This window comes from Manduca sexta, chromosome 13 (genome assembly GCF_014839805.1).
Source record: "Manduca sexta isolate Smith_Timp_Sample1 chromosome 13, JHU_Msex_v1.0, whole genome shotgun sequence".
Taxonomy (NCBI): domain Eukaryota; kingdom Metazoa; phylum Arthropoda; class Insecta; order Lepidoptera; family Sphingidae; genus Manduca; species Manduca sexta.
The window spans coordinates 2,328,364-2,353,816 of record NC_051127.1 but is presented as its reverse complement, the minus strand read 5'-3'; the positions used below and the strand labels follow the sequence as shown (position 1 = coordinate 2,353,816).

At 40.7% G+C, this 25,453-nt stretch overlaps 1 protein-coding gene across 3 annotated transcripts in view; it reads right to left on the bottom strand.

Annotated features, from left to right (window-relative positions):
• Window positions 1–254: 254 nt before the first annotated feature.
• Window positions 255–25,453, bottom strand: part of LOC115454172 (protein O-mannosyl-transferase 2) — a 33,880-nt gene continuing 8,681 nt past the window's right edge. The window contains exons 1-15 of one of the 3 annotated variants that reach the window (XM_037438183.1): window positions 24,939–25,154; window positions 23,483–23,563; window positions 23,089–23,173; window positions 22,688–22,792; window positions 22,004–22,112; window positions 21,459–21,547; window positions 20,812–21,000; window positions 19,258–19,364; window positions 18,547–18,739; window positions 7,676–7,786; window positions 6,964–7,093; window positions 5,923–6,071; window positions 4,326–4,482; window positions 2,088–2,231; window positions 255–1,597 (exon numbers count right to left, since the gene is read on the bottom strand). In XM_037438183.1, the coding sequence (XP_037294080.1) occupies window positions 1,380–1,597; window positions 2,088–2,231; window positions 4,326–4,482; window positions 5,923–6,071; window positions 6,964–7,093; window positions 7,676–7,786; window positions 18,547–18,739; window positions 19,258–19,364; window positions 20,812–21,000; window positions 21,459–21,547; window positions 22,004–22,112; window positions 22,688–22,792; window positions 23,089–23,173; window positions 23,483–23,563; window positions 24,939–24,988 (1,917 nt within the window). In that variant the 5' untranslated portion in view covers window positions 24,989–25,154 and the 3' untranslated portion in view covers window positions 255–1,379. Of the gene's footprint in view, window positions 1,598–2,087; window positions 2,232–4,325; window positions 4,483–5,922; window positions 6,072–6,963; window positions 7,094–7,675; window positions 7,787–18,546; window positions 18,740–19,257; window positions 19,365–20,811; window positions 21,001–21,458; window positions 21,548–22,003; window positions 22,113–22,687; window positions 22,793–23,088; window positions 23,174–23,482; window positions 23,564–24,938; window positions 25,156–25,453 lie in introns of those variants that run through there. The other 2 variants (XM_037438184.1, XM_037438186.1) reach the window with 2 other exon arrangements.

Sequence of the window (25,453 nt, the reverse complement as noted above, 5' to 3'; positions counted from 1 at the left end):
CCGACCCGGGATTCAAACCCAGGTCCTCAAAGCGCTGTCGTACCGCGCATGTAGTACAACTACGCCACCGAGGCAGTCAGTTAATTGTAACTTGTTAGGGGTCATTTATCAATGTAATTATAGCATTTATTTTCTATCGACCCTTCGGCCAAATCCTGTTAAAAATACCTACACCTCATCTCACGGTGCAGTCGCTCCTCGAAGTCTTCACTTATTTGTTTTAGTCTTCACAGATGGGTAATCAAACGATATACTTATTACAAAACTTTTATTAAAATCTTCAATATACAAAAATATGTGAGCATAACTATGACACAAAAGTTTGTGTTCTATAGAGGCACGAGTAGAAAGCACAGTTGTGATTGGTTGGTTCAGCGCCCGACGCGGTAATGTTTCGCGCGACTGGCTTCTCGACCGAAGCTGTCTATTGGCTAGTCATGCAACTATTAATAAACATTTTCATTCAATTTGTACATACGCTATCTCGCTCTACCATTGTTCATTTGTGCGCATGAGTCGTGCCGTTTATAATATAAATTAAAATCAAAATAAATTACAATTGGACGGCATTGTTGACGTTAAATTAGTTATAATACTACATTTTATTCTACACCTACACCAAATTATAAATATTTTATTTCCCTTACAATTTAGATAAATATAATAATTAAGGACGTATTTCATTGAGTATATTTTATCTTTTCATTGATAATTTTGTTTTGTACACATTTTTATTTAATCCACACTTATCATATAGATTTTATCTGTAATCGACAAAATACGCATTATCAGCAAATTGATAAAACTAAGTATAAATTACCTACAATTAATATAATTTATGAATGAATATAATCTTCAATGAGTTATTAGCTAGAAGTTGGAAACGAGTATTTGCAATATTAAGGAAAAGCAGGAAAAACAGCGTAAAAATATAATAATTTATAAAGCAATGTAAAATATTTTCTATATCGTAAACAATATGCTCAATTGATAACATCATAAACTAGCATCATAGCATTCATAAAATTCTCATAATATTTACTCCAGTACCATAATAAAGATTCGAAGTACAATTAATCGGACACAATAAAATTTTTATATTAGCATCACAGTGACAGAGATTAAAATCGCCCCTTAACTTATAAAGAAATATAGAAATATATTTTTAGTCAACTAGACTCAAAACCATGGGCGCCGCGAGGAGTGGGTGCAAGGGGGTGCACCTGTCTGGAACAAGTCCAAATAAACATAACTGAATGACAATGGGAATGGTTTAGCATATGCAAATACCGGCGCGATATTTATTTGAAAAAAAATTACTAATGTGGTACCTCCCTATGCAGATGTACCTCTAAAAGTAATTTTGGCGACGCCCATGCTCAAAACTCCCAAGAGTCGAGCCATTTCAACCCAGCCATGGTGGAGTTCGGCTCGTTGGCTAGCGGCCCGTTCATGCCGTACGCCAACGGGGAAAATAAATAGAAACTGTACACCGTCGTAGACATTATCAGTCCTAAGATGCAGTGGTAAGCTGTCTTGCCGATCTCCGCGCTGAGGTAACTCCTGATACTGCTCAGAAGGTATTCTGTGAGGATGCCTGGAAGAATTACATTTTATAATAAAAATCACACTCATGACTTTTATCCTCAATGGGGTGTGTAGAGGCGCGTTGATGCATCCACTCTCCGCCGTGTGTATTCCGTCCCATGATATGATAGTGGGCGAGTCTATCGCCATATTAGGCACAAATTTCAGACTCTATACCACTTTACCCGACCTGAGACACGAACCCGAGGCCTCAGCACTGCAGTCGCACCGTAATATAACTACGCCACCGGTGCATTCAGTCACTCATCAAATTTAAAATGTTATTTAAAACGATGCAACTAATTCTGTAACTAATGAAGGAAAGAAAAAATAATTCTTGAGATTGTATCATTGTGCGATAATGGGGTTATAATTTAACATCATGGAGCATTTTCATTTTCTTATCATCAATCATCCCTGAATCATCGTCGTCATGACCTGATGATCTACTTAATCAATCAGTCTCAACCATGAACAATCAGTAGCATTTGTAACGTAACCTGTAAGCATGGAGCTGAACACGAGCGCCGGGAAGTAGTGGTGGAAGTACAGCACTCTGCCCATGGCCCAGAACGGCACGTAGTGCAGCGCCCAGCCCACGAACGTCCAGCCGGCTGCGTTCAACAACTCTTGGCTCTTACCACCTGCGACAATCAAATTTTATTGATAACATTTATTTATTATAGTTAAGATTGTTTAATAAATCAATTTACTAATCAATACTGTCGGGCCGCGATAGCCTGGTTGGTTGTGGAACGGACTGCCGAGACGAATGTCAGCAGGTTCAAACCCAAGGGCACATACGTCTAACTTTTAAAAAATTATGTGTATACCTATTCTTTGTGAATTATCGCTTGCTTTAGTAGTGAAGGAAAACATCGTGAGGAAACATACACAATTAAAATTAAACTAGTTTTTTGGATTTTTTCGCGGTTTTGATGTTTTAGTTTTCTTCCAACGTTTCGATGACTTTGCAGCCTTCATGGTCACGGGAGGGGGGTAGGGGGACTGAGTTGCTGTTCATCCGCAAAGTCAAAGTTACGATATCTATTTACATTTAATATTTATACTACTTTTAAAATTTTTGCTGTTGATGGTCCGGTCTACACAGAATGAGCTTCAAGACAGAGTAACTGTGAGCTCAGCTCTGAGTCTAAAATTCGCGTAAACATAAGAAATCATTATGCGAACCTACACAACTGAGAAGTTCTCTATAGGAGTTGTAAGGGTGTGTGAAGTCTACCAATTCGCACAAGGCCAGCGTGGTGAGTAAGACCTAATCCCTCTCAATAGTCGAGGAGGCCTATGCCTAGCAGAGTTACAGTACCTATATAATACAGGGCTGATAGTATTATAGTGTTGAGTAAAAGCAATTAAAGCTAATTAAAGATAGCCATTACAGATTAGTGGGAAATTAACCGCAAAAGTTCGATTACACAATATTTTGTTGTCTGTAATCGGATTAACAATCAAATTTTTGTTATACCATTTGGTAGATAATTAATCTTGCTTTGGTTTTCCTTGTATATATGTATTTATGTTGTGTAGGTGAAATAAATAATAAATTGTACACAACATACGAACGGTTTAAAGTTTTATTCGAAGTTATAATTTCAGTAATATACTTTTAATTTAAATTAGAATTGGGAAAACTAAAAATCAGATTTTGAGCAATTCTTTTTTCAAATAGGAATAAATGTGGAATGCACTGACAAAAGTATGTATAATGCCAATTACTAATCTAAATACAAAATTTATTAATAACACACTTCCTACAATGATTATAAGTAATTGAAATTAATTATTAAAAGTTAGGTTAGGTTAGGTTGGGAATATTTTTTTTAAATAATTTTTTACTTATGCTTAAGTTTTTTAATTTACATGAACTTGTTTTCTTTTTGTTCTAGCACTATGTGGGTTTTTGTTATACATAGTTTATCTTTCACTGCCTTTAAATAGATTGCAAAATTAAAATGAATATTAAATTACGATTGATGTATAACATCTAAGACAAAAAATATCAACTTAAAATAAACACTATCTTTCCTTTTTTCCCCTGACTTTGTTGAGTAGCATAGTTATAATGGGGGTCGCATAAGACAGAAATAGAGGGGTCCTACTACGCGCCCACTTTTTTGCATCGTGATATTTTTAACAGGAACTTTTCGCTTCGTGACCATAAAGTTTTCATTCCCCGAAAGGTCGCGTCGGTAGAAAATTTAAAAAACCGCGATCCGAAAACTATAATTTCGAGGAATTTCTACACATTTTCCAGAAAATCTTTATGCTGTTTTTGCAGACATTATTCCTGTTAGTGTTATTAACTGTCACGAATAAAATAATGTAAAATATTAAGTATAGTCCTATATACTAAGTATAGTATAGTATATATCTATTGTACCGTTTACTGGTAGTAGGTATCACATATGTGAGAGTCCACCTGGGTAGGTCCCACCGCAATGTCTATTTCTGCCGCCAAGCAGCAGTGTGAAGTCACTGTTGTGTTCCGGTTTGAAAGACATTGTAGCCAGTGTAACTACTGGACATAATGAATTTTAACACCTCATGTCTCAGGATGGCGAGCGCAGTGGAATGCCAAACGATACTTTGTAATTCAAGGTGTTGGATGGTATTTCTAATGTTTATGGGCGGTCATATCGCTAACCATCAGTCGAACGGCAAGCTCGTCTCGTCATACAAAGCAATAAAAAAAAACATGAAAAAACGTAGTCTTTTACTTGGTAAAGGTCTGCCGAAGGCTTCAGCTCGCTTCTCTCTGATGCTGTTAATGACGTATACCACAAAAAATATACCCAGGAATACCAGGTTACCCCACCACACGATGGGATTGCCCAGTAAGTATATACGATGTCCACTGCCCGAAAAGAATTGGCCCTGAAAAAAGAAATTAGGTATCTAAGGAAATAGCTATTAAGCCTTGCCGCAATTTAACGAACAATATAATTTGATTGATTACAATCTCAAGAAGGAAATGGGAGATTATCGTAATCGCGTCGCATTACAGACGTCAAATGAATTAGATACAGATGTTGGGGCCAAGCCGGAAGGCGATAACGACAATGCATACGAATTAAACTAAATGATCAACTTAGTTTTGCACGCGACTTGATTCGCGGTACCCTTATCTGGCATCAAGGAAAAAGAAGTTGTACTTGAATATTATCAAGATAAAATATTATCGCTCAAAAACTACCACCATACAAAGACATAGTCGAGTTGGTGCTTCGTTGATGCGTTGAAAAAAATCAAACTAATCAACATATTTTCAACTATGTAATATAACTAAATGTAGCTCGCGGCCTCGCCTGAGCGAAAAGCTTTTCCCGCTACAAAATCCCTAAATCACTGTACTAACTGGACTTTGCCCGACTCGGGATTCAAACCCAGGACCGCAGATACAGCTACACCACCAAGGCAACTTGTTAAACTTAAACCAAATCGTTTTTACTTATATAGTATGTAGCTACCAGTGGCTAAAAGTGATTTTTTCGGATAGGAAACCCAACTCAACATATAGGTACTAATATGCATGAATGATGTCTGCAAATCGTTGTAATTATAATTAGATTTTACACAAAGGGAAACTGGCAGGAATGAGGTTTTTTTTTCAGTATCGGACCCAGCAGGCAACACAGAGGGTAACCTGCCAACGGAATACTGGTTTCCCGCGGCATAGCCAGGAGGAAAATTGGGAGGAAGAAACTGGGAAGGAAGAGTGGGGGAAGGACAAGGTACTATCTTAGGAAAGGAGGAGAGGAGAAGGACAGGAAATGTTCGCGAGCCCTTCTCATTCCCGTGCTAAGCGCAAAAGCGAGATAATCGAATTTTTGTAAATAGAGTTAATAGTTTTGTATGTAGAACTGAGATAGAGAAACTCTTTTAAGGTTTTTTTTAACAAGTTCTAAACAAGATACCGTTATTTAGGTAAGTTCGTTGGATGGGTATTTCTTTAAGCTATCTGACGACATAAAAATCAAGATTTTGGATTTTTTATGAGATATCGCTTTGGAGCTTAGCACGACAGTATAGGCCTCAATGTGAATTGGGAACCATGAGGTATACACATATAACTGTGTGCGTAGGACCGCAACAAATGCTAAGCCGGGGGATCGCCTGTACACCATTAGCAGAGTACCCCCGGTGATAACCACGGCAGTTCCCAAAAAAAAAGGGCGCGCCTTCGTTATGGAGACCAAGCGCACAAGAATTGCTCGGGGGGGCAGGAATCAGATTGTATGGACCCTTGGCTACTGGTAGCCCCACAGTAGTAAAGACCAGGTAAAAGAAGAGTACATCTTAGTGGATAAAACTCACCCTATAGTTGATAGGCCATTGCCAAGGCTGGGAGGTGACCTCCCCCTCTTTGGGTTTGAGTCCAGCGTTGCCTTGAAACATTACCGCGTGGGATTCGAAGAATCGTTCTACAAAACCCGACGCGTACGCCTCAAAACTTACTTTTGGCACTAAAACAGTAAACAATTATAATCTTGTAATTGTAGGATTTTGCATGCGAAAGAATGAATGGGTCTTTGAATTGTCAAGTTTTGGCGCCAAGAGAAACTGTGCAAGCATTGTTATGTTGTAGTTATTAGAGATTATATTAAGTGCAAATACTGGATACTGTTATTTTTTTTATTCGTGCACGATAAAATGATCTCACTGCACCCGATGTTGAGTGGAGTGAGGTCCAATAGAATCTCGACTGACGAGAGATTTTAAAATAAAAATATTTTACGGATTTTATCGCGGTTTTAATTATTTTAGTTTTGACCCGACGTTTCGAAGACTGCAGCCTTCATGGTCACGGACTGAGGTGTTGGTCGTCCGAGAAGTCAAAGCTACAATATCTACCTACATTTTACAATTATACAAAATATTAAATTGTCTTACCTGTTGACCGTGACAGAATTATAATATAGAATATAAATAGCCGCGATAAGATCCGTGAAATAGTTTTACTGAAGTGTCTAACATTTGCGTAATATATAATAATAATATCAGCCCTGTATTATATACTTGCCCACTGCTGAGCACGGGCCTCCTCTACTACTGAGAGGGATTAGGCCTTAGTCCACCACGCTGGCCTAGTGCGGATTGGTAGACTTCACACACCTTCGAAATTCCTATAGAGAACTTCTCAGGTATGCAGGTTTCCTCACGATGTTTTCCTTCACCGTTAAAGCAAGCGATAATTCACAAAGAATACACACATAATTTTTAGAAAAGTCAGAGGTGTGTGCCCTTGGGATTTGAACCTGCGGACATTCGTCTCGGCAGTCCGTTCCACAACTAACTAGGCTATCGCCGCTTATTTGCGTAAACATAAGATATAATTATCTGAATTTATGTACTTACAGTCTTCAAAAATGTTATCTTCTACATTCCATAAGGCATTTTTGTCTCTTAAGTTAGGGTTGCATGCAACTTCTTGCTGCTCGTAGCCCCATTTCGGCAATTGCTTGCCAGTTGTAGTCAACGCGCAGGCCTAAAACAACCATTGCTTATTTCGATAATCGTGATGTAGGTCGCCATAGCCGTTAAAAGGACATTACGGATTTTTAATAAATACAAGATTAATATTTGTATACCGTAAAGCCGAAACATCCAAATTAGATTTTGGTATAAGAGATCACATAAAAATACAAAAATAATAACAATGAACAGTCACTTGGTATTGATAGGTGAAGCACACCGCCCGCGCCGCAAGGAGCGAGCGGGACGTGTGCGGGGCCGCGGGGGGGCGTGCTTGTGACGGCGCCTGCTGTAGTACGTACCAGGGAGCGACCGATGGTCGTGACACGGCATTTGCAGGTCTGGTGCAGGGTCGACGGCACTGAACCTTCAAATGCCAGATATCTGACATTCTTGGGAATGACCAGGTCAAGAGTACCCGGAACCGGCGGGAATGCATAGAACGATTGGTAAAGGTGGAGGAAGCGAGAGAAGCGTGCCAGAATCGTGCGAAATAGCAATCCATAGTCTGCTTACTCATATAAGATAGAGGCGTGATACTATGTATGTATGTATAAAAAATAAAAATAATTTCAACTGAATTTGTTCATTTTACCTGTAAATAGTGCACCAGTATGAGTTTGCTCTTAACAGTCTGCACCTCGTCGCCGTCCCTGCCGCCCGATATCACGATTTTCCACACGTCGTTCGCGTCTCCAATCCCATCCTAATGAAAAAAAAAAATGAAGTACTCCTAGCCGAATTTTTGGCAGCGGCGACCAATCTCAACAGAGATCAGCCACGTACGCAGGATATATTATAGTGCACAGGTGTGTGCGCAATACACAGGTGCACTCTCATAGTTCGGTGAGACGGCAATTTGACATGACCGGAGAGAGATCAGGCGCAGGACCAACGGCTTTACATGCTTTCCGAGACACGGGGGTACACCGCCAATTTCCTGACTCCGAGCTGCGACTGAGTAAAGTTTTTAAGGTGGAAAAACCCAGTCACAATTATTTTGGCCCGACCCGGGCTTCGAACCCCGGACCTCAGCGCGGCAGTCGTACTCGTACCGTGTACAATTACAACTATGCCACTGAGGCAGCCAAAACCCATCCCAAAGATGAGTGAGAATTTTAAAATTTTTGTGAGTTTCTTATGTAGACGCGTTGGATTGTTATTGTACAAGGAAAAAAAATCCTTCGTGATTTTATTTACGAGTTAAGACTAGTAATCAATAACAATAACTAGCTTATTAAAACCTAAATCTAGTTTTAAATTGTCTTATATTTAGAATATACTGCACTTATGGTGCAGCCAATTGTTTACTGGTATGTAATATGTTCATGCTGTGACAGGCTGTAATTAAAACTGCACTGCAGCAATTACTTACTGTAATGTTACAAATAGTTATGCATGGTGTATGTTTTGTTGGCTCTCCAAATAAATAATTAAACATTGCTGAGAGTTGTAAGTGTAATAACATTTTACAATAAAATACTTGAATCGTAACTACTGCGATTAAAAAAAGAATATCTACTCTATTTAAGTCCATGGAGAATCATGCGCGGTCTCTTTTGCGGATTTTTGTTTCAATCAGAAAAAAAATGGCGTTATGTTTGCCGAGACCCCCTCGACCGTTAAACATCTCACGTATTTTACGGACGCTCCCTTATTTAACTATACCCAACACATGGCTCAATTGTCTTGAAGTGCCTTTAAAAAAACGGACTTCAGGGATGTCTGATAAAGATTATAAAAAACCTAATCGTGTTGTGGTAAAATATAAAACAATTGTGCTGACATCGTTAGCTTTAAAATAAAAGCGAAAGGGACGAGTCCAAGACCAGTTTCTTATTTTCTTGGTCAAGTATGTGGTTTCATAATGATTCCTTATGTTTATGCGAATGTTAGACAATAAAATTAAAAATAAAATCGGATTTTATCATAGTTTTTATATTATAATTTTCCCCGACGTTTCGAAGATTTTGTAGCCTCCGCGGTCACGGGACGGACTGCATAACAATATGAGTGATAAAAAATTACTGTAATTACAGTCACAGAAATAAAATCATCTAACTTATCATTTATAGTGTATCGATTGAATCGGTCACATGCGGACGGAAACACTTATCATTAAAATACTCTTGTCAAAGCAGTCTGAAACAGTTGGCTCGCCCGGTGTTCATTCAGTTGGGGGGCGAGCTTATCAGTTAAGATTTATATCTATGGTATTATAGATATTAAATGCTGTATCGACTTAACTAATGCGATCTAAGCCGTATTTATATTACGATTATTTTGTATTACCATTTCATAATACTTGTTGATAAGCCGATTTTTGTGATAAAGCAGTCACGTACGTGGTATTTGGTCATAAATTTAATTGATATTAATTTTTATCGTATGTCACATTAATATTTTTTTTTATTCCGGCATTAGAAATTTATCCCATTGCATCGGGACTGATGAGATATGTTCACTTCGCTAGTTGACACAATTATGCAGGCCTGTACGACACGAGATATACACGAGTGATCCCAGAATTCAAGTGTAGTCGTATACTTTATATACAGTGGTCGCTATGGGTGTAGTATGAATCTATTGTACCCCAGAGCTGGCTTGAATTGGTATGGTCCGGTATAGCGTGCGGCGGGTGTGTGGCGAGTGTGTGGCGGGTGTGTGGCGAGTGGCCCGAACGAGGTGGAGGCCAAAAGGGCCTCCTTACGGCGAGCCGCCGTGGAGGAGTGGCGTTTCAGGCTGGAGGCCCCGTTAGCGAGGCTTCGGGCCGTCGCGGCAGTGCGTCCTGTCTTTGCACAGTAGCTGGACAGGCGCCACGGCGTGGCGACATTTCGCCTGACGCAGGTGCTCACCGGGCATGGTTGCTTCGGTGAGTACCTGTGTGAAATAATACGAAAGGAAGTAAGCGCCGTGTGTCACCATTGTGACAACTGCCCGCAGGATACGGCCCAACACACGCTGGAGTCCTGCCCAGCCTGGGACGAGGAGCGCAGCGCTCTCGTTTCAGTCGTCGGAGGAGATCTCTCGCTGCCGGCCGGGGTCGCTTCCATGGGCGGCAGTCGGGAGGCCTGGCGTGCGGTGGCCCATTTCAGTGAGGTGGTCCTCTCGCAGAAGGAGAGTGCCGAGAGGTATCGGGAACGGACCGATCCCTCCCGCCGTCAGAGAAGACGAAGGAGGCGCCGGGTGGACGACTGACCGACGTCTCCCGCCCTGTGGAATGGGGGCGTTTGGAGAATTCCACTACGGTATCCCCTGCCTGTCGTAAGAGGCGACTAATAGGGGCCACGAAGGGGGTCGTCGGCGGGCAGCAGGGGGCTGTCCGCCCTAGTGCATTTCTGTGCATCTTTGTACATTTGTCGGTTAACCCCGGGTTGGACGGCAGTGTGTGTAGTTGGCCTCACGCTGCCATAGACGCCGAGGGCGTCCTTCGGTGCGCGGGGGCTTCTGAGCCCCCCTCCCATAGGAGACGGGCCGCAAGGCGGCACCGCGCAGGGGCGGCTGCGGTCGCAGACTAGACACTTCAACGTCAGAGGAAGCCCGCAGCCGTGCCTAATGCGCCGAAAAGGGCCACCGCGGAGTTATAGCTGGTAGGCCGTGCATAGGTTAAGTTGTATACAGGGTTATTTTGTAACCCTAGACTTAAATTTAACTGCGAGAAAGTCATCTTGAAAGAAGCAGTTTACTATAAGTTATTCTAACCTAAGGTCAAAAACAAAAAAGTAAAATTTTCAAACAAAATAAATATTCAAATAGTCATTTTATTTTTACACACCCTTTTGCCACTACTACTATACTAGAATTCGTCGGAGCGGCAACATCGCACACAGTCATTGATAATATTATGCTCACGCACACGAGTGATGCACACTCGGAGCGCAAGGGTAGTTCGTCGCACCGCGCGCGCCGCGCCGCAACCGAACAGCTGATGTCGGCGCTTTAACTACCTAGGGTTTTGTGTCGTACCACATCACTCAATCAACAATTAGACCAGCAGCGACGACGCTACGCCGACGTTACAAAAAGACACATACCTAAACATCATTATCATCATCAGCCACATAAAGTCCACTGTTGAACATAGGCCTCTCCTAAAGATATCCAGACGGACCTGTCGAAAGCTGCCTGCATCCAATGTGTTCCCGCGACGTCTATCAAGTCGTCTGTCCACCTTGCAGGTGGACATCCAACGCCAACATAAACATCACGCACTAATCATCACATTTCATTAGAACCATATTTTCTATGCTCAAACTATCATCATAAGCAAATGACACTAATCAAACAACCACAACTGCATAAGTTAGGTACACATAACACATGATTTCCGTAATTTTAAAGTGGTTTCATTCTTTTAAATCAAAACACACATTCTAATGTAGGTAATTCATCCATTTTAGTATATAAATAGGTATAATAAATACGTTCAACGGTTAGATTTATAACACTCATAACAATAAAATATCATTCTGCAAGTCTGGCAATTCACACGAACAATTAATAATGAAGTTACAATGTTGATAATAATTAGGTAATGTGATAGTTTGAGGTAAAAATGTCGAGCGACGGGATGCGTCACGGCGCGCCGCGGCGTCCCAATAGGTATCTAAACATGTTTTCAAAAAAGTAAATGCGTTTACCAATACCTAATGATGTTTAGTAGATTGCTTGTTCCTTTAAAAGTTGTTTCATACTTCAAAGTATTTTTAATACAGTTAATTTGTGACTACCTCGGTGCCGCAGTTGTATTATAGTACGGATGCTAAGGTCACGGGATCGAATCCCGGATCGGACAAAATGATATTGGATTTTTCCATTACCTATCGCAAATTCATAAATCCACATTAAAATCGTAATGACAGCCTCCGAAAGAAACATAATCAATAGATTGTGATTAGTTCAGTTTCGCGTACGCGTCAACGATGCAACTTCGCGATCGTAAAATATTCAAAATGACAAAAAATATTTTTAAAAATAGACTCTATTTTATACACGTTAAGGTCGCATTTAGGGGACTATTTTAAATTTCTTTGTGCCTGACCGACCAACACGCGACACACGAGTTTAGCGAATTCCACAAAGTAGCGGCAAGGATCTGGAGTTGCCTGATGTCCCGATTTGCGCGGGATGTCCCGATTTTCAGAATTCTGGAGACGTGACCCGTTTTGCACCAATAAAATTATTAAAACTATTAAGTATTATAAAAAAAGAAACTACGCATTCATCACTGTGTTGAGTGCGACAATGCAATCAAAATAGCACGTATCATCTCACTAGCGCTGAAGGTACAGTTTTGTTTTATTCTCTTGCTTAGAGATGCGACTACCCGGCGATCTGTGCTTTGATGTTAAAACAGACATCCAAATTAAAACACAACTTTAGCATGACTTGGCAGTGATATTTTTTGTAAAACGCAATACATAAAACTTAAATTAAAAAAAATACTTGCTTTTTTATGTCCCGATCTACAACACTAAATCTCGATTTGTTTTACCTTCTTGATTTTAAACAAATTGACCCTGGCAACACTAGTCTGGAGGTACACGATATTTGACGAGCCAGAGTTTTACAACTAACACGTGCCCTCGCAGTGTTACCAAAGTTTTTTTTATTATTACCTTATTGTGCAATATCTTGTTTATTTTATACCCTGTATGCCTATTGAAAATGAATGATTGAATCCAAAATCTCTATTATACTTTATTACTTAAAATAATGTTTCAAAAATACTAAAATATTGCTGTGTATTATTTTAATTAGGTAGACTTTTCATTAATCATTTCATCATAAATCATTACTTATTTTATTTTGTAATACAATTGTGTGTTAAATCTGTTAGAAATTCATGTAATAAAAAAAAATCTAATAGAATTTTTGAAATGCTGTGTCGTTTTAGCAAGCTTTTTGGTAAAAATGTTTATACTGACAACACTGCGAGTTTAGGCGAGAAAGAGTACGACTATTGTATTGAATAATCGCGCGCTCTTCGGACTCGGTCAAAGACTCGGACGCGTTGCCATAGTGTCTATCTAGCAAAGAAATGGTACAGAAAGCATAATATGACGTTCGGTAATGTCTACGTAGTCTTCTTTTAGATATTATGACAAACCGAAATATTAATGTTGGAATTAAAATAAATGTCGGAATATCATGTAGAATCTACAAAAGATACGATACCAATAGATTTAAGGTATACATGTAGGTAATTTTTTTGGTAAGAAAACTATTTTATTAACGAAAATAACGTTTATAATTGACGAAATATTTTTTGTAGTAATTAATTATTGACTCAATGAACTGCTGCAACCAAGTCAGTGAACGTATTGGGAGTTCATTTGTGAGCTGACCTACTGAACCCTATAGGTTCGGTAATAATATCATCAGCTGTGACGTAGTTCATTCGCTTCAGTTAAGCGCGCTAAGAGACAGCGTGATCAAAAAACCATAAATCTAAAATCGGGATTATTGACGTAAATATTCGTTACTTATGAATAATCTTTTGCACGGTGTTAGCAGAGGTCACCACGAACCTGTGGTTTCATTTAGTAACGCAATGTCGAAATGACCCTGTATAAGTTTATGGACTCCGCCCGGCGGTCGCCCGAAGGTCACCATCAAATCCGGGCGGCTCATTGCCGGACCTTACCTCGGTTACCCCAGCATAACCGCTCAGTCGCCCCCCACGAAGGCTGGGCGGTAGTAATAAGATACTTTCTCCGCGAAAAAAAAAAAAAAAGCGTGTATGGCGCGTGTGGCGGGTGTAGTCTCACCTCGCCGTAGCCGGTGACCTGCAGGTACTTGGCGGTGAGCGGCGCGCGCTCGCGGTGCGAGTGCAGGTTGCGGCGGGTGTGTGGCGGGTGTGTGGCGCGTGTGGCGGGTGTAGTCTCACCTCGCCGTAGCCGGTGACCTGCAGGTACTTGGCGGTGAGCGGCGCGCGCTCGCGGTGCGAGTGCAGGTTGCGGCGGGTGTGTGGCGGGTGTGTGGCGCGTGTGGCGGGTGTAGTCTCACCTCGCCGTAGCCGGTGACCTGCAGGTACTTGGCGGTGAGCGGCGCGCGCTCGCGGTGCGAGTGCAGGTTGCGGCGGGTGTGTGGCGGGTGTGTGGCGCGTGTGGCGGGTGTAGTCTCACCTCGCCGTAGCCGGTGACCTGCAGGTACTTGGCGGTGAGCGGCGCGCGCTCGCGGTGCGAGTGCAGGTTGCGGCGGGTGTGTGGCGGGTGTGTGGCGCGTGTGGCGGGTGTAGTCTCACCTCGCCGTAGCCGGTGACCTGCAGGTACTTGGCGGTGAGCGGCGCGCGCTCGCGGTGCGAGTGCAGGTTGCGGCGGGTGTGTGGCGGGTGTGTGGCGGGTGTGTGGCGCGTGTGGCGGGTGTAGTCTCACCTCGCCGTAGCCGGTGACCTGCAGGTACTTGGCGGTGAGCGGCGCGCGCTCGCGGTGCGAGTGCAGGTTGCGGCGGGTGTGTGGCGCGTGTGGCGGGTGTAGTCTCACCTCGCCGTAGCCGGTGACCTGCAGGTACTTGGCGGTGAGCGGCGCGCGCTCGCGGTGCGAGTGCAGGTTGCGGCGGGTGTGTGGCGGGTGTGTGGCGCGTGTGGCGGGTGTAGTCTCACCTCGCCGTAGCCGGTGACCTGCAGGTACTTGGCGGTGAGCGGCGCGCGCTCGCGATGCGAGTGCAGGTTGCGGCGGGTGTGTGGCGGGTGTGTGGCGCGTGTGGCGGGTGTAGTCTCACCTCGCCGTAGCCGGTGACCTGCAGGTACTTGGCGGTGAGCGGCGCGCGCTCGCGATGCGAGTGCAGGTTGCGGCGGGTGTGTGGCGGGTGTGTGGCGCGTGTGGCGGGTGTAGTCTCACCTCGCCGTAGCCGGTGACCTGCAGGTACTTGGCGGTGAGCGGCGCGCGCTCGCGATGCGAGTGCAGGTTGCGGCGGGTGTGTGGCGGGTGTGTGGCGCGTGTGGCGGGTGTAGTCTCACCTCGCCGTAGCCGGTGACCTGCAGGTACTTGGCGGTGAGCGGCGCGCGCTCGCGATGCGAGTGCAGGTTGCGGCGGGTGTGTGGCGGGTGTGTGGCGCGTGTGGCGGGTGTAGTCTCACCTCGCCGTAGCCGGTGACCTGCAGGTACTTGGCGGTGAGCGGCGCGCGCTCGCGATGCGAGTGCAGGTTGCGGCGGGTGTGTGGCGGGTGTGTGGCGCGTGTGGCGGGTGTAGTCTCACCTCGCCGTAGCCGGTGACCTGCAGGTACTTGGCGGTGAGCGGCGCGCGCTCGCGATGCGAGTGCAGGTTGCGGCGGGTGTGTGGCGGGTGTGTGGCGCGTGTGGCGGGTGTAGTCTCACCTCGCCGTAGCCGGTGACCTGCAGGTACTTGGCGGTGAGCGGCGCGCGCTCGCGATGCGAGTGCAGGTTGCGGCGGGTGTGTGGCGGGTGTGTGGCGCGTGTGGCGGGTGTAGTCTCACCTCGCCGTAGCCGGTGACCTGCAGGTACTTGGCGGTGAGCGGCGCGCGCTCGCGATGCGAGTGCAGGTTGCGGCGGGTGTGTGGCGGGTGTGTGGCGCGTGTGGCGGGTGTAGTCTCACCTCGCCGTAGCCGGTGACCTGCAGGTACTTGGCGGTGAGCGGCGCGCGCTCGCGATGCGAGTGCAGGTTGCGGCCGGTGTGGCCGGTACAGTCGCCGTAGCCGGTGACCTGCAGGTACTTGGCGGTGAGCGGCGCGCGCTCGCGATGCGAGTGCATGTCGAGCTCGGCTGATGTCGCGGAAGCGTCGTAGATGCGGAAGTCGTTTCAGATTAGCGGAAATATTGTTTGTCATATATCAGACATCGTAAAAAGTCATAATTTATGAATTGATTAGCTTCGTTGTTAAATGAGTCATTTAACAGTTGTAATAATACATGGTGTTCGTAAACGTGATTTTGCCGTATATAATTTAAAAATGTTATATAATGAACGAAAAAGCAACAATAACATAAATAAATGACTGCCTCGGTGGCGTAGTTGTATTGCATGTTCGGTACAATAGCGCTCTGAGGTCCTGGGTTCGAATCCCGGGTCGGGCAAAGTGATATTTGGGTTTTTCTGCTCAGTATCAGCCCGGAGTCTGGAATTTGTGCCCGATATGGCGATAGGCTCGCCCCCTATCACATCATGGGACGGAACATACTTGGCGAAAAATGGGTGCCCTAGTTGCGCCTCTGCATACTCCTTCGGGGATAAAATGCGTGATGTTATGTATATATGTATGTACATAAATAAATAGGGGACCGGACAATTTTTCAGAAGGTTTCATTGTGGGTATAAATAGCCAAGAAAAATAGTATTTTGCACAAATAAAGCTTAAAAAGTACATAAAACCATGCCTAAATGTTAAATAGCTATAATTCCCGCGCAAACTCTACATTATGTCATTTCGTCTCGTGTGACGTCATACGTGGATAAAGCAACTTGACAAGTCTTGTCATTTGAACAGTGATTCAATAATGCCAGATAAGGGTTATTTACCCTAGATTTAGGGTAAAACTGGATCAGCAGGGTATTTTTTTTTATGGTAATTTTTGGGGTAATTCTACGAGTTAAGGTATTAAAAGCTATTGTTTCACGGTATTGTAATAAATATTGAGCTTAGAGAAAGATGTTTCCTACAAAAATTGTAGGCCATGAAACAATTATAATTTTTTATTCAATACAATTTTCGTGTACAGCTAGTTGTTCCTAATAAAATGAGATAATTAAATTAATAATTATTGAAGTGGAAGTGAAGAAAGAAGTGGCGTCTGCATAGATAAGGATATAGAAAAAAAAGTACCGAATTATTTATGATTGGTTTAAGGGTAAAATTTTAAATTCCAAATAAACCTGGGTTAAAGAGAAATTATGATCTGGCAACACTGCATAGACCGTTTAATCTCAGGCAATTTCAGGTTACTGTGTAACAACCAGAATTCTATATAAATAAATATTCTATTCCATATCATGTGGCAGCTAAAACATAAATAAATACATCTCATAACCATAACCTCCCTGGGTGTACAAATGATTTAATTAATTGAAATATTCATCTATTTATTTTAAACCGAAACACTATTTTTTATTAACTTACATCAAAGTGATCCTCACAGAACTTATTCGGTGAGTCTGCAGACATTCCGTCGTAGGTTCGTCTTGCTAACTGCAACCACTTTATTCGTATATCTGTTTTTCGTGGTACATCAATAAATAATTTGTTTGGTAAAGATATAGAAGTATTATTACATTCAGGTACGACGCACCAACGATATTTTTTGCGGTCCATTACGATTAACGATTAAACAATCTGTAAACGTTAAGCTGGAAGATAGTAACAACGTCCCGTATAAATTAATATTAATTATTAGAGCAGTTCTGTGTCAAAAAACACATTTAAAGCATTAAAATAACACAACGCGGTATGACATCCAGATGACGTCTGTTTGTTTACATTTTACCCACGTGTGACGTCATGCGCCGTGATTGGTGTTTCATTTGCCGTAAAGAATAGACTAAAAATATTATAACTATTGTATTTTATTTATTGATTTAAAAATACAAATCACAACTCTTTTACAAAAACAAATATGAGATAATATTTTTAATATTACAAACTTTACTTTAAACTGAATTTCAGATTTTTTGGTAATACCTGTCCGGTCCCCTATTGTAAAATCATAACTTATATACAGTGTTGCAGAAATAGATGATTAACAATAACTCATAAAAAAAGAATCCCGTTATACCCCTAATATCTTATTAGTACATATTATAACTGAAACAAAGTTATTCCAAAAAATGTATTACAATAAAAGCGAAATCTATACTTCTATACTATTATATAAAGCTGAAGAGTTTGTTTGTTTGTTTGAACGCGCTAATCTCAGGAACTACCGGTCCAAACTGAAAAATTCTTTTTGCGTTGGATAGCCCTTTGTTCGTGGAGTGCTATAGGCTATATATCATCACGCTATACCCAATAGGAGCGGAGCAGTAATGGCTAATCTCAGGAACTACCAGTTTGAACTGCAAAATTCGTTTTGTGTTGGATAGCCCTTTATTTGTGGGGTGCTATAGGCTGTATATCATCACGCTATGACCAATAGGAGCGGAGCAGTAATGAAACATGTTGCAAATACGGGGACAATTTATTAGTTTTGAGAGCTTCCGTTGCGTCCGCTGCGTAAACGGTTTAAAGTTATGCAACAATGATGTATGACGGGATTGTTCCTCTTAAAAAGATCTAAAAAATATATTATAAAAACAAAAGTCCCCCGCTGCATCCGTCTGCCTGAACGTCTTAAACTCAAAAACTACCCAACGTATTAAGATGAAATTTGGTATGGAGACAGTTTGAAACCCTGGGAAGAACATAGGCTCCCGGGAAACTACTACTTTTATAATGGAAAACTTTAGCCTGAAAAACTTTACAACGCGGGCGGAGCCGCGAGCAAAAGCTATTCTTTTAATAATACAGCAGCGTCACCTGTTGCTGCCTGGCCCCCACCCCAGCCGGGTACAGGTGATGGTGGGAGTGCAGGTACCCCCCACCGGTCCGGTGGTTCTTCAGCGTGATGAGCGCTCCGTACGCCAACACTCGCGGCGCGCTGGCGTTGTGCAGGCTGTTACCTTGCAGACGCGCTTGGAACCCTGACGAGTAGAAACCGTCGCCGTTCCCACTACGAATAGACAATATTGTCACTGGTTTTAATTTGTTACTGATATATTAAATTGGACTGTCTAATTTCGATCATTGGACGACCTACACAATAATATCGTGGAAGCAGGGTTCCGTAACATAGCGTGTTCAGCATATTTTTCAAATAATGCATGGTGGTAGGATATATTTTATATCCGCCCGGATAGCGACCACCGTACACAAGGTGTTAAAACCCGCCATAATGGCTCACGTAAGTGTGTCGCGTTCCGAGATCAGCCTGATATCAATCAGATCTGACTGTCGAGGGATAATCATCTCTCGACAGTCGACATTATTGGACCCCACTGCACTTACCGTCTGGTGCGGGGTCACTTTGCTGCGCCAATATAAAAAGAAAAGATATCACTAATTGAACGGGGTTCAATTTGATGTTCTTGATTATTAGGACCAAAAAATTTCCCAGAAAATAACACAGGACCAAATCGTTCACAACTAAGAGAAGGTCAACAAAACATTCACAACGTGGAAAATAATTACCTTTTACTTAAAACAGTAAGATGAATCCAAAAGAAGAATACATATAATATAATAGGCCACACGATTAGTGTCAAAGCTCGCCCGATAAGATGTTTCATCGTCAAAGTCTGCAAAATAAATAATATACTTAGCATTCATAACAATTATATAGAGAGAAAATCAAAGGAAAATTTTATTGCTCCTTATTAATCCATTGTTATATTAAAAAATGCTTTATTCATCACGTAGGCAAATATAGTTGCGCTTATGATAAGTCAAGATACACGAAAATATTTAATTATTACTTAAATAAAGTCACTGATATAACTAACGACATTTTATCATTGCTATTTATATTGAACATAAAACATTTTGTATTGAGTAAAGTTTGCTGGTGGTAGGATATATTTTATATCCGCCCGGATAGCGACCACCGTACACAAGGTGTTAAAGCCCGCCATATTTGCTAACGTGTGTCGCGTTCCGGGATCAGCCTGTGAATATAATAATAAATAATAATATCAGCCCTGTATTATATGCTTGCCCACTGCTGAGCACGGGCCTCCTCTACTACTGAGAGGGATTAGGCCTTAGTCTACCACGCTGGCCTAGTGCGGATTGGTAGACTTCACACACCTTCGAAATTCCTATAGAGAACTTCTCAGGTATGCAGGTATCCTCACGATGTTTTCCTTCACCGTTAAAGCAAGCGATAATTCACAAAGAATACACACATATTTTTTTAGAAAAATCAGAGGTGTGTGCCCTTGGGATTTGAACCTGCGGACATTCGTCTCGGCAGTCCGTTCCACAACCAACTAGGCTATCGCCGCTTATATCAGCCTGTGAATATCCGGCATAATTATGTCAACTATCGAGGGGTGATCATCTCTCGTCAGTCGAACTTCTATTGGACCCCACTCAACCTAGCATGAGATGCAGGGCGGCGCACTATGCCGCGCCCGTATGAGAAAAAAAATAAAATTTGTATATTTAAATTAAACTATTTTACGGATTTTATCGCGGTTTTAATATTTTTAGTTTTCTCCCGACGTTTCGAAGGCTTTGCAGCCTTCATGGTCACGGGGGGGACTGAGGTGTTGGTCATCCTCAAAGTCAAAGTTACAATATCTACCTATATTTTACAATTATATATTTACTGTGAGCTCATTTTGCGTAGATCGGACTACCAACAGCTAAAAATTTTAAAAAGTTGTTGATTTTATTTTCGATTACCCCCCCCCCCCCCTCCACACACTTTCGAGCCTCACGTGATAAATGGACGACCCCTTTTTCGTATAACACAAAACACAAGTTTTTCGGACGTGGTAAAAATGCATTTTTATTTGAAGGTTGGCTTTTGTTAATATCTGGAAACCAGATGTTTCTTTGTGTTCAAATTATAAAACTTAGTTATAATTCCGGCACGTAACTTTAAGATGACGCCTGTGGCGACGTTCATTGCAATAACAATCCATTCCGATCACACTATTTAACGTACTAATGTACATCTCGAACGGACTTCAAAATGAACACGGATCGCAATTTGTCTTATCTGTTGAGGAAAACACTTACAACTGGCTTGCTCAAATCGCCCAGAACATTCCATAAGTCAGCTATAGTTCGTAATCCCACGAACAATACCACAAACAAGCCCACGAACTTGACGGACATGGTGCAAGATAGTGATGACCCTAAGAACAACTGCCAGCACAGCATACGGGTCGAAAATGGCGGGAGACCTTCGTCAGTTAGACTGCGGACCTAGAAAGTAACAATAAATTATAGAGTAGTTCTAGATCTCGCTATCTTTTTCTTTGCCGTGCACCAAAATGCCTAATGACGTCACTAGACTCTATTCTTTCGCTTATCTGTTTCCTGATACATATGTCTTCTATTTAATTTCAAAAGTGTATGTTCTCTTTGTTTTTGAGGATTTCTGGTATTTTTTCTATATTAAATCCCATGTGACTATTTTTTTAAAATATACCACAAATATCCTGCTATTTTAAAAAAAAATCGCGCTATGCTACCTTCCATGACATTTTAAAAACTCCACGTGATTTTTATTGATGGGCCAGCTCTAGCATCCACAAATTCATTTCGTTTCTTAAACACAATATGTCATAAGGTCTTTTTACATTTGCGACACATTCATTAGATTTGAACGTACTTTGAACTTGATTGACTATTCACCGTTATAGCATTAACATCAGTCTCACCTTAAAGGCTCCATAAATCGAACAGCTCATGAAGAATAACAATATTGGATCTAGTAATATGTATCTGTTGAGCGTTAAGAATCCCACATCTGCAAATAAAATTAACACTTGTTACCAAGTACATAGGGCAGGATTGTAATTTTTTTTATTTCTTTGTATGACGAGTCCAGCTTTGTGTTCGCCTGATGGTAAGTGATACGAATGCCCATAAACAGTAGAAACACATCCAACACCTTGAATTACAAAGTATTGTTTAAGTATCCTTTAATCATTTGCTGGCCGGTGATAAAATTATAATCTATAGATATTATGAAACGAAGTCCCCGCCAGGTCTGTATATCTGAGAGCGATAAAATAAAAAATTACTCTACGGATTTCTATGAAATTTGGTATGGAGATAGTTTGAGACCTAGGAAGGAGATAGGCTATGTTTTATCACGGAAAAATATGTAACGGGAATTCTATCCTGGAAAATCTTTCATGCGGGCGGAATCGCAAGCAAACGCTAGTATTTAATAGATAATATCTGACATTATAACACTCACCACATAACAGGAGCATGGTGCCTATAAATGTGGATTCCAACGACTTGGTCATCTCCCACATCGACAAGAATGTTAGTGGTATTACTAGTGCACCCAGAGCAGTACAGAACTGGAACAAATTCTATTAATCAATACTAGTACATGAAACTGACAAGTTTGTTTGAACGCCTTAATCTAAGGAACTACTTAACCGATTCTGCTTTATTTTTCACTATTAGGATGCCACATGACTCCTGAGGTCTATAGGCTACTTTTTATCTTTTTTACAAGGGCAGAGCCGCATGCAAAATTATTCATAAGCTTTATGAAACCTGGCCCATATATCTACTATTGAGTGCCTCCTCTTTTCACAATTAGCCCGTAGCAGATCGGGCCGTTGTGTGTGGCCTTTATGTGTAACAAAAGAGAAAGTATTGGTGTTATTTTCACCTTGGGCCGATGTCTGGGACAATGAATTGAATGAAGTATTCATATGTGTGTTTAAACAAATTAATATAGTATTATTATGAATGGAAGATATTATATGAATGGTTCCAAGAATAAATTATAAAGGTAGTAGTAATTTATTGTATGTACATGTTATAATTTCATTAACTAAATGTGGTATAGTTACAAATCTGGCTATCCTTTCCGATATAAAAGTGTAAAGAATAAATTAAAATAGTCAAATTATAGCATGCTCACAAATCTCATTCCCTGGTACTTGGCACCTTCATATTTATCACCCGGTTTCTCAAATGGAAATGACCCGTCATAGCCTGTTAACTTTCCAGACAAAGCTAAGAGCATCTGGAAGAAAAAGTATTAAGGAAATACATTTTTAAACCCACATTTTATCCTTGAATTAAATGATAACTGAGTGACTAGCCAATTTTAAATATTGAAAATATTATATGTATTATTTAGTTTTATTTGATGGATGTATTTGCTACATTCAAATGACTATTATACTATAAGTAATTTTTTATATTATAATTAGCAAACTACAAATACAAATTGGATTAATTTTAAAGTAACATTAAATAATCTTAGTTATATGAGACTTATTTGCTTAAAACTAATTGATTCATGTAATGAAACATTACCTTTCCAAGAGGTGGATGAACATCAAAGAAAAATGTTCTATTGATGTACCAACTGGCCATTTTACCAAAATGCGTTTCATCCCAACTGAAAATACCAATTTTTTTATAAATATTTCAGAATCATTCTTGCAATATTTTAAAGTTATTATTGAGGAATACAATGACAAAATATTTAACTTTAGGTCTCATGTGTCATGGGGCACATAGGTTCTGGACTGGAGGCCAAAACTGGCATCCACTCGGTGAACAGATGACCTAATAAGAGTCGCAAGAGGTTGCTAGATGCGGACCACTTCTAATAGGTTGATCAGGGAATCTTTGGGGGAAGCCCATGTTCAGCAGTGGATATTCTACTGCTGATGATGATGAAGTTCAAAAATATAAAAATAATTACCAAACATGGTCCGGTTCCAAGACTTTGTAAAATCTAGTCACAAATGTAGCACCACACAGTATTCCAAATGTCACCCACCATCTGGAAGTTGAAGATTAATCGCATTTAAAGGAGTTTCTATGAACTCACAAGTTTATACCTTTAGCTGTAGATGATACTACTGTTGATAGTACTTAAAATCTTAGATACTTGGTGTTGGGATCAAATGCTGCAGTACCAATATTTTCAGCAATATTTTAATTCTCTAAATATTTTTCATAGAGTTTATAAACTAATAACTATTTTCATTGAAATAAGTTAATTTTTCGTTCCTGTTGGTAGGATATATTTTATATCCGCCCAGTTAGCTACCACCATACATAAGGTGTTAAAACCCACCATAGTGGCCCACACAAGTGTGTCGCATTCTAGGATCAGTCTCCATATCCAATTGCAACAGGCCGGCATAATTACTGTATTAAGTGCTGAAGGGTAATCATCTATCATCAGCCAACATTCTATTGCATCTTACTCTGCTTACCATCAGGTGCAGTGCTGTCACATTGCCAGGCTCACATAAAAAAGACAAAAAAATTGAAAGACAATAACACATAGTTCACCGTCTTTTTGTCTTTTGGGGTAAAACCATATATTTATGAGTTATATATAATTCAATTTGTGTAAAATATATAACATGGAACCATGTTATGGATAGCCGATTTCTCAAGGAAGGCTATCGGCTATATAACATCATATACGCTATGTCAAATAAGACCGAAGCATCAATGTTGAAAAACAGGAAAAAAATATTATTTGCTACAATTTTCCTTGCAAATGCTACGTAAATGGTGAAAGTTACAGAACAAATATTTATCATGGAATTTTTCCTCTTAAATAAAATGTTAAAATTATATGTTATGAAACTAAGTTCTCCGCCACATCTGCCTGCATTATTAATAAATATTAAAAAAAAAAAATGCCAGTGTGCAAGAAAACTATTTACACTAATTCTTAGTCTGAATATATGTGTAATTAATCAAGTAATTATGTAAAGCTAATCAAATGTAACAGCGATATATAAACAAGCGTCAGAAGTTTTTCATTCAATACTTTTCTTTTTTGTACACTAAGATTTAGTTTTCTTTGTTACTTGTGTTTGTGTAATAAATAAAATAAATTAATCCAATAAATAAAATGTACCGCATCATACAGTTTATATACATATAATTCAACTATCACACCGATAATTATACGAAAAGTCTGGACAAATTTACACAAAAGAGAAAGTCGTTATCTTTCTAAAAATTGTCACCTTGAAAAAATATTATTTATTAACGCTTGATGTGAATAATTATGTTACAATGTAAATACACTATAAACTCTGCCATGCAGTACTGTGGAATTACACTAGAAAATAGCATAAAAATTGCAAAAAAATATGTAAACATTGTAGAAATGTTGGAATTTGTTCCTTTACATTTTGTTACTCGGCGCCGAAGTCCCATTTCCTTTCTTCTTTTCTGTCATGTTACTAATGAAGTTAAGATTTATTTAACGTACGAAACTTATTTATTTTCATATATAAATATTGTAAGAATTTATTGCTATAAAGAGAAAGTAACGGTATATTTTGTTCGTAGAAACGTCACATCTCCCAAACTTTATCCCTGACAAATGACACTTGACAATTGACATATAAATCTGATCAGTGACGTATATCTATTGATGTTGTCAGATCAAAAGATAAAGGTATTCCAGTATAAAGACTACAGTAATGCACACACATCCATGACGCCTTTATCCCCGAAGGGGTAGGGTAGCAAGGGGTGCCACCAGGGCATAAAGTTTTTGCCATTTGTGTTTTGTTCTATGATGCGATAAAGCCCTGGGAGGCGAGCCTATTGCCATATGGAGTACTAATTTTTGAATCCGGGCTCACATTGAACAGAAAAACTCAACATCACTTTGTTCAAACTAAGATTTAAATCCCGA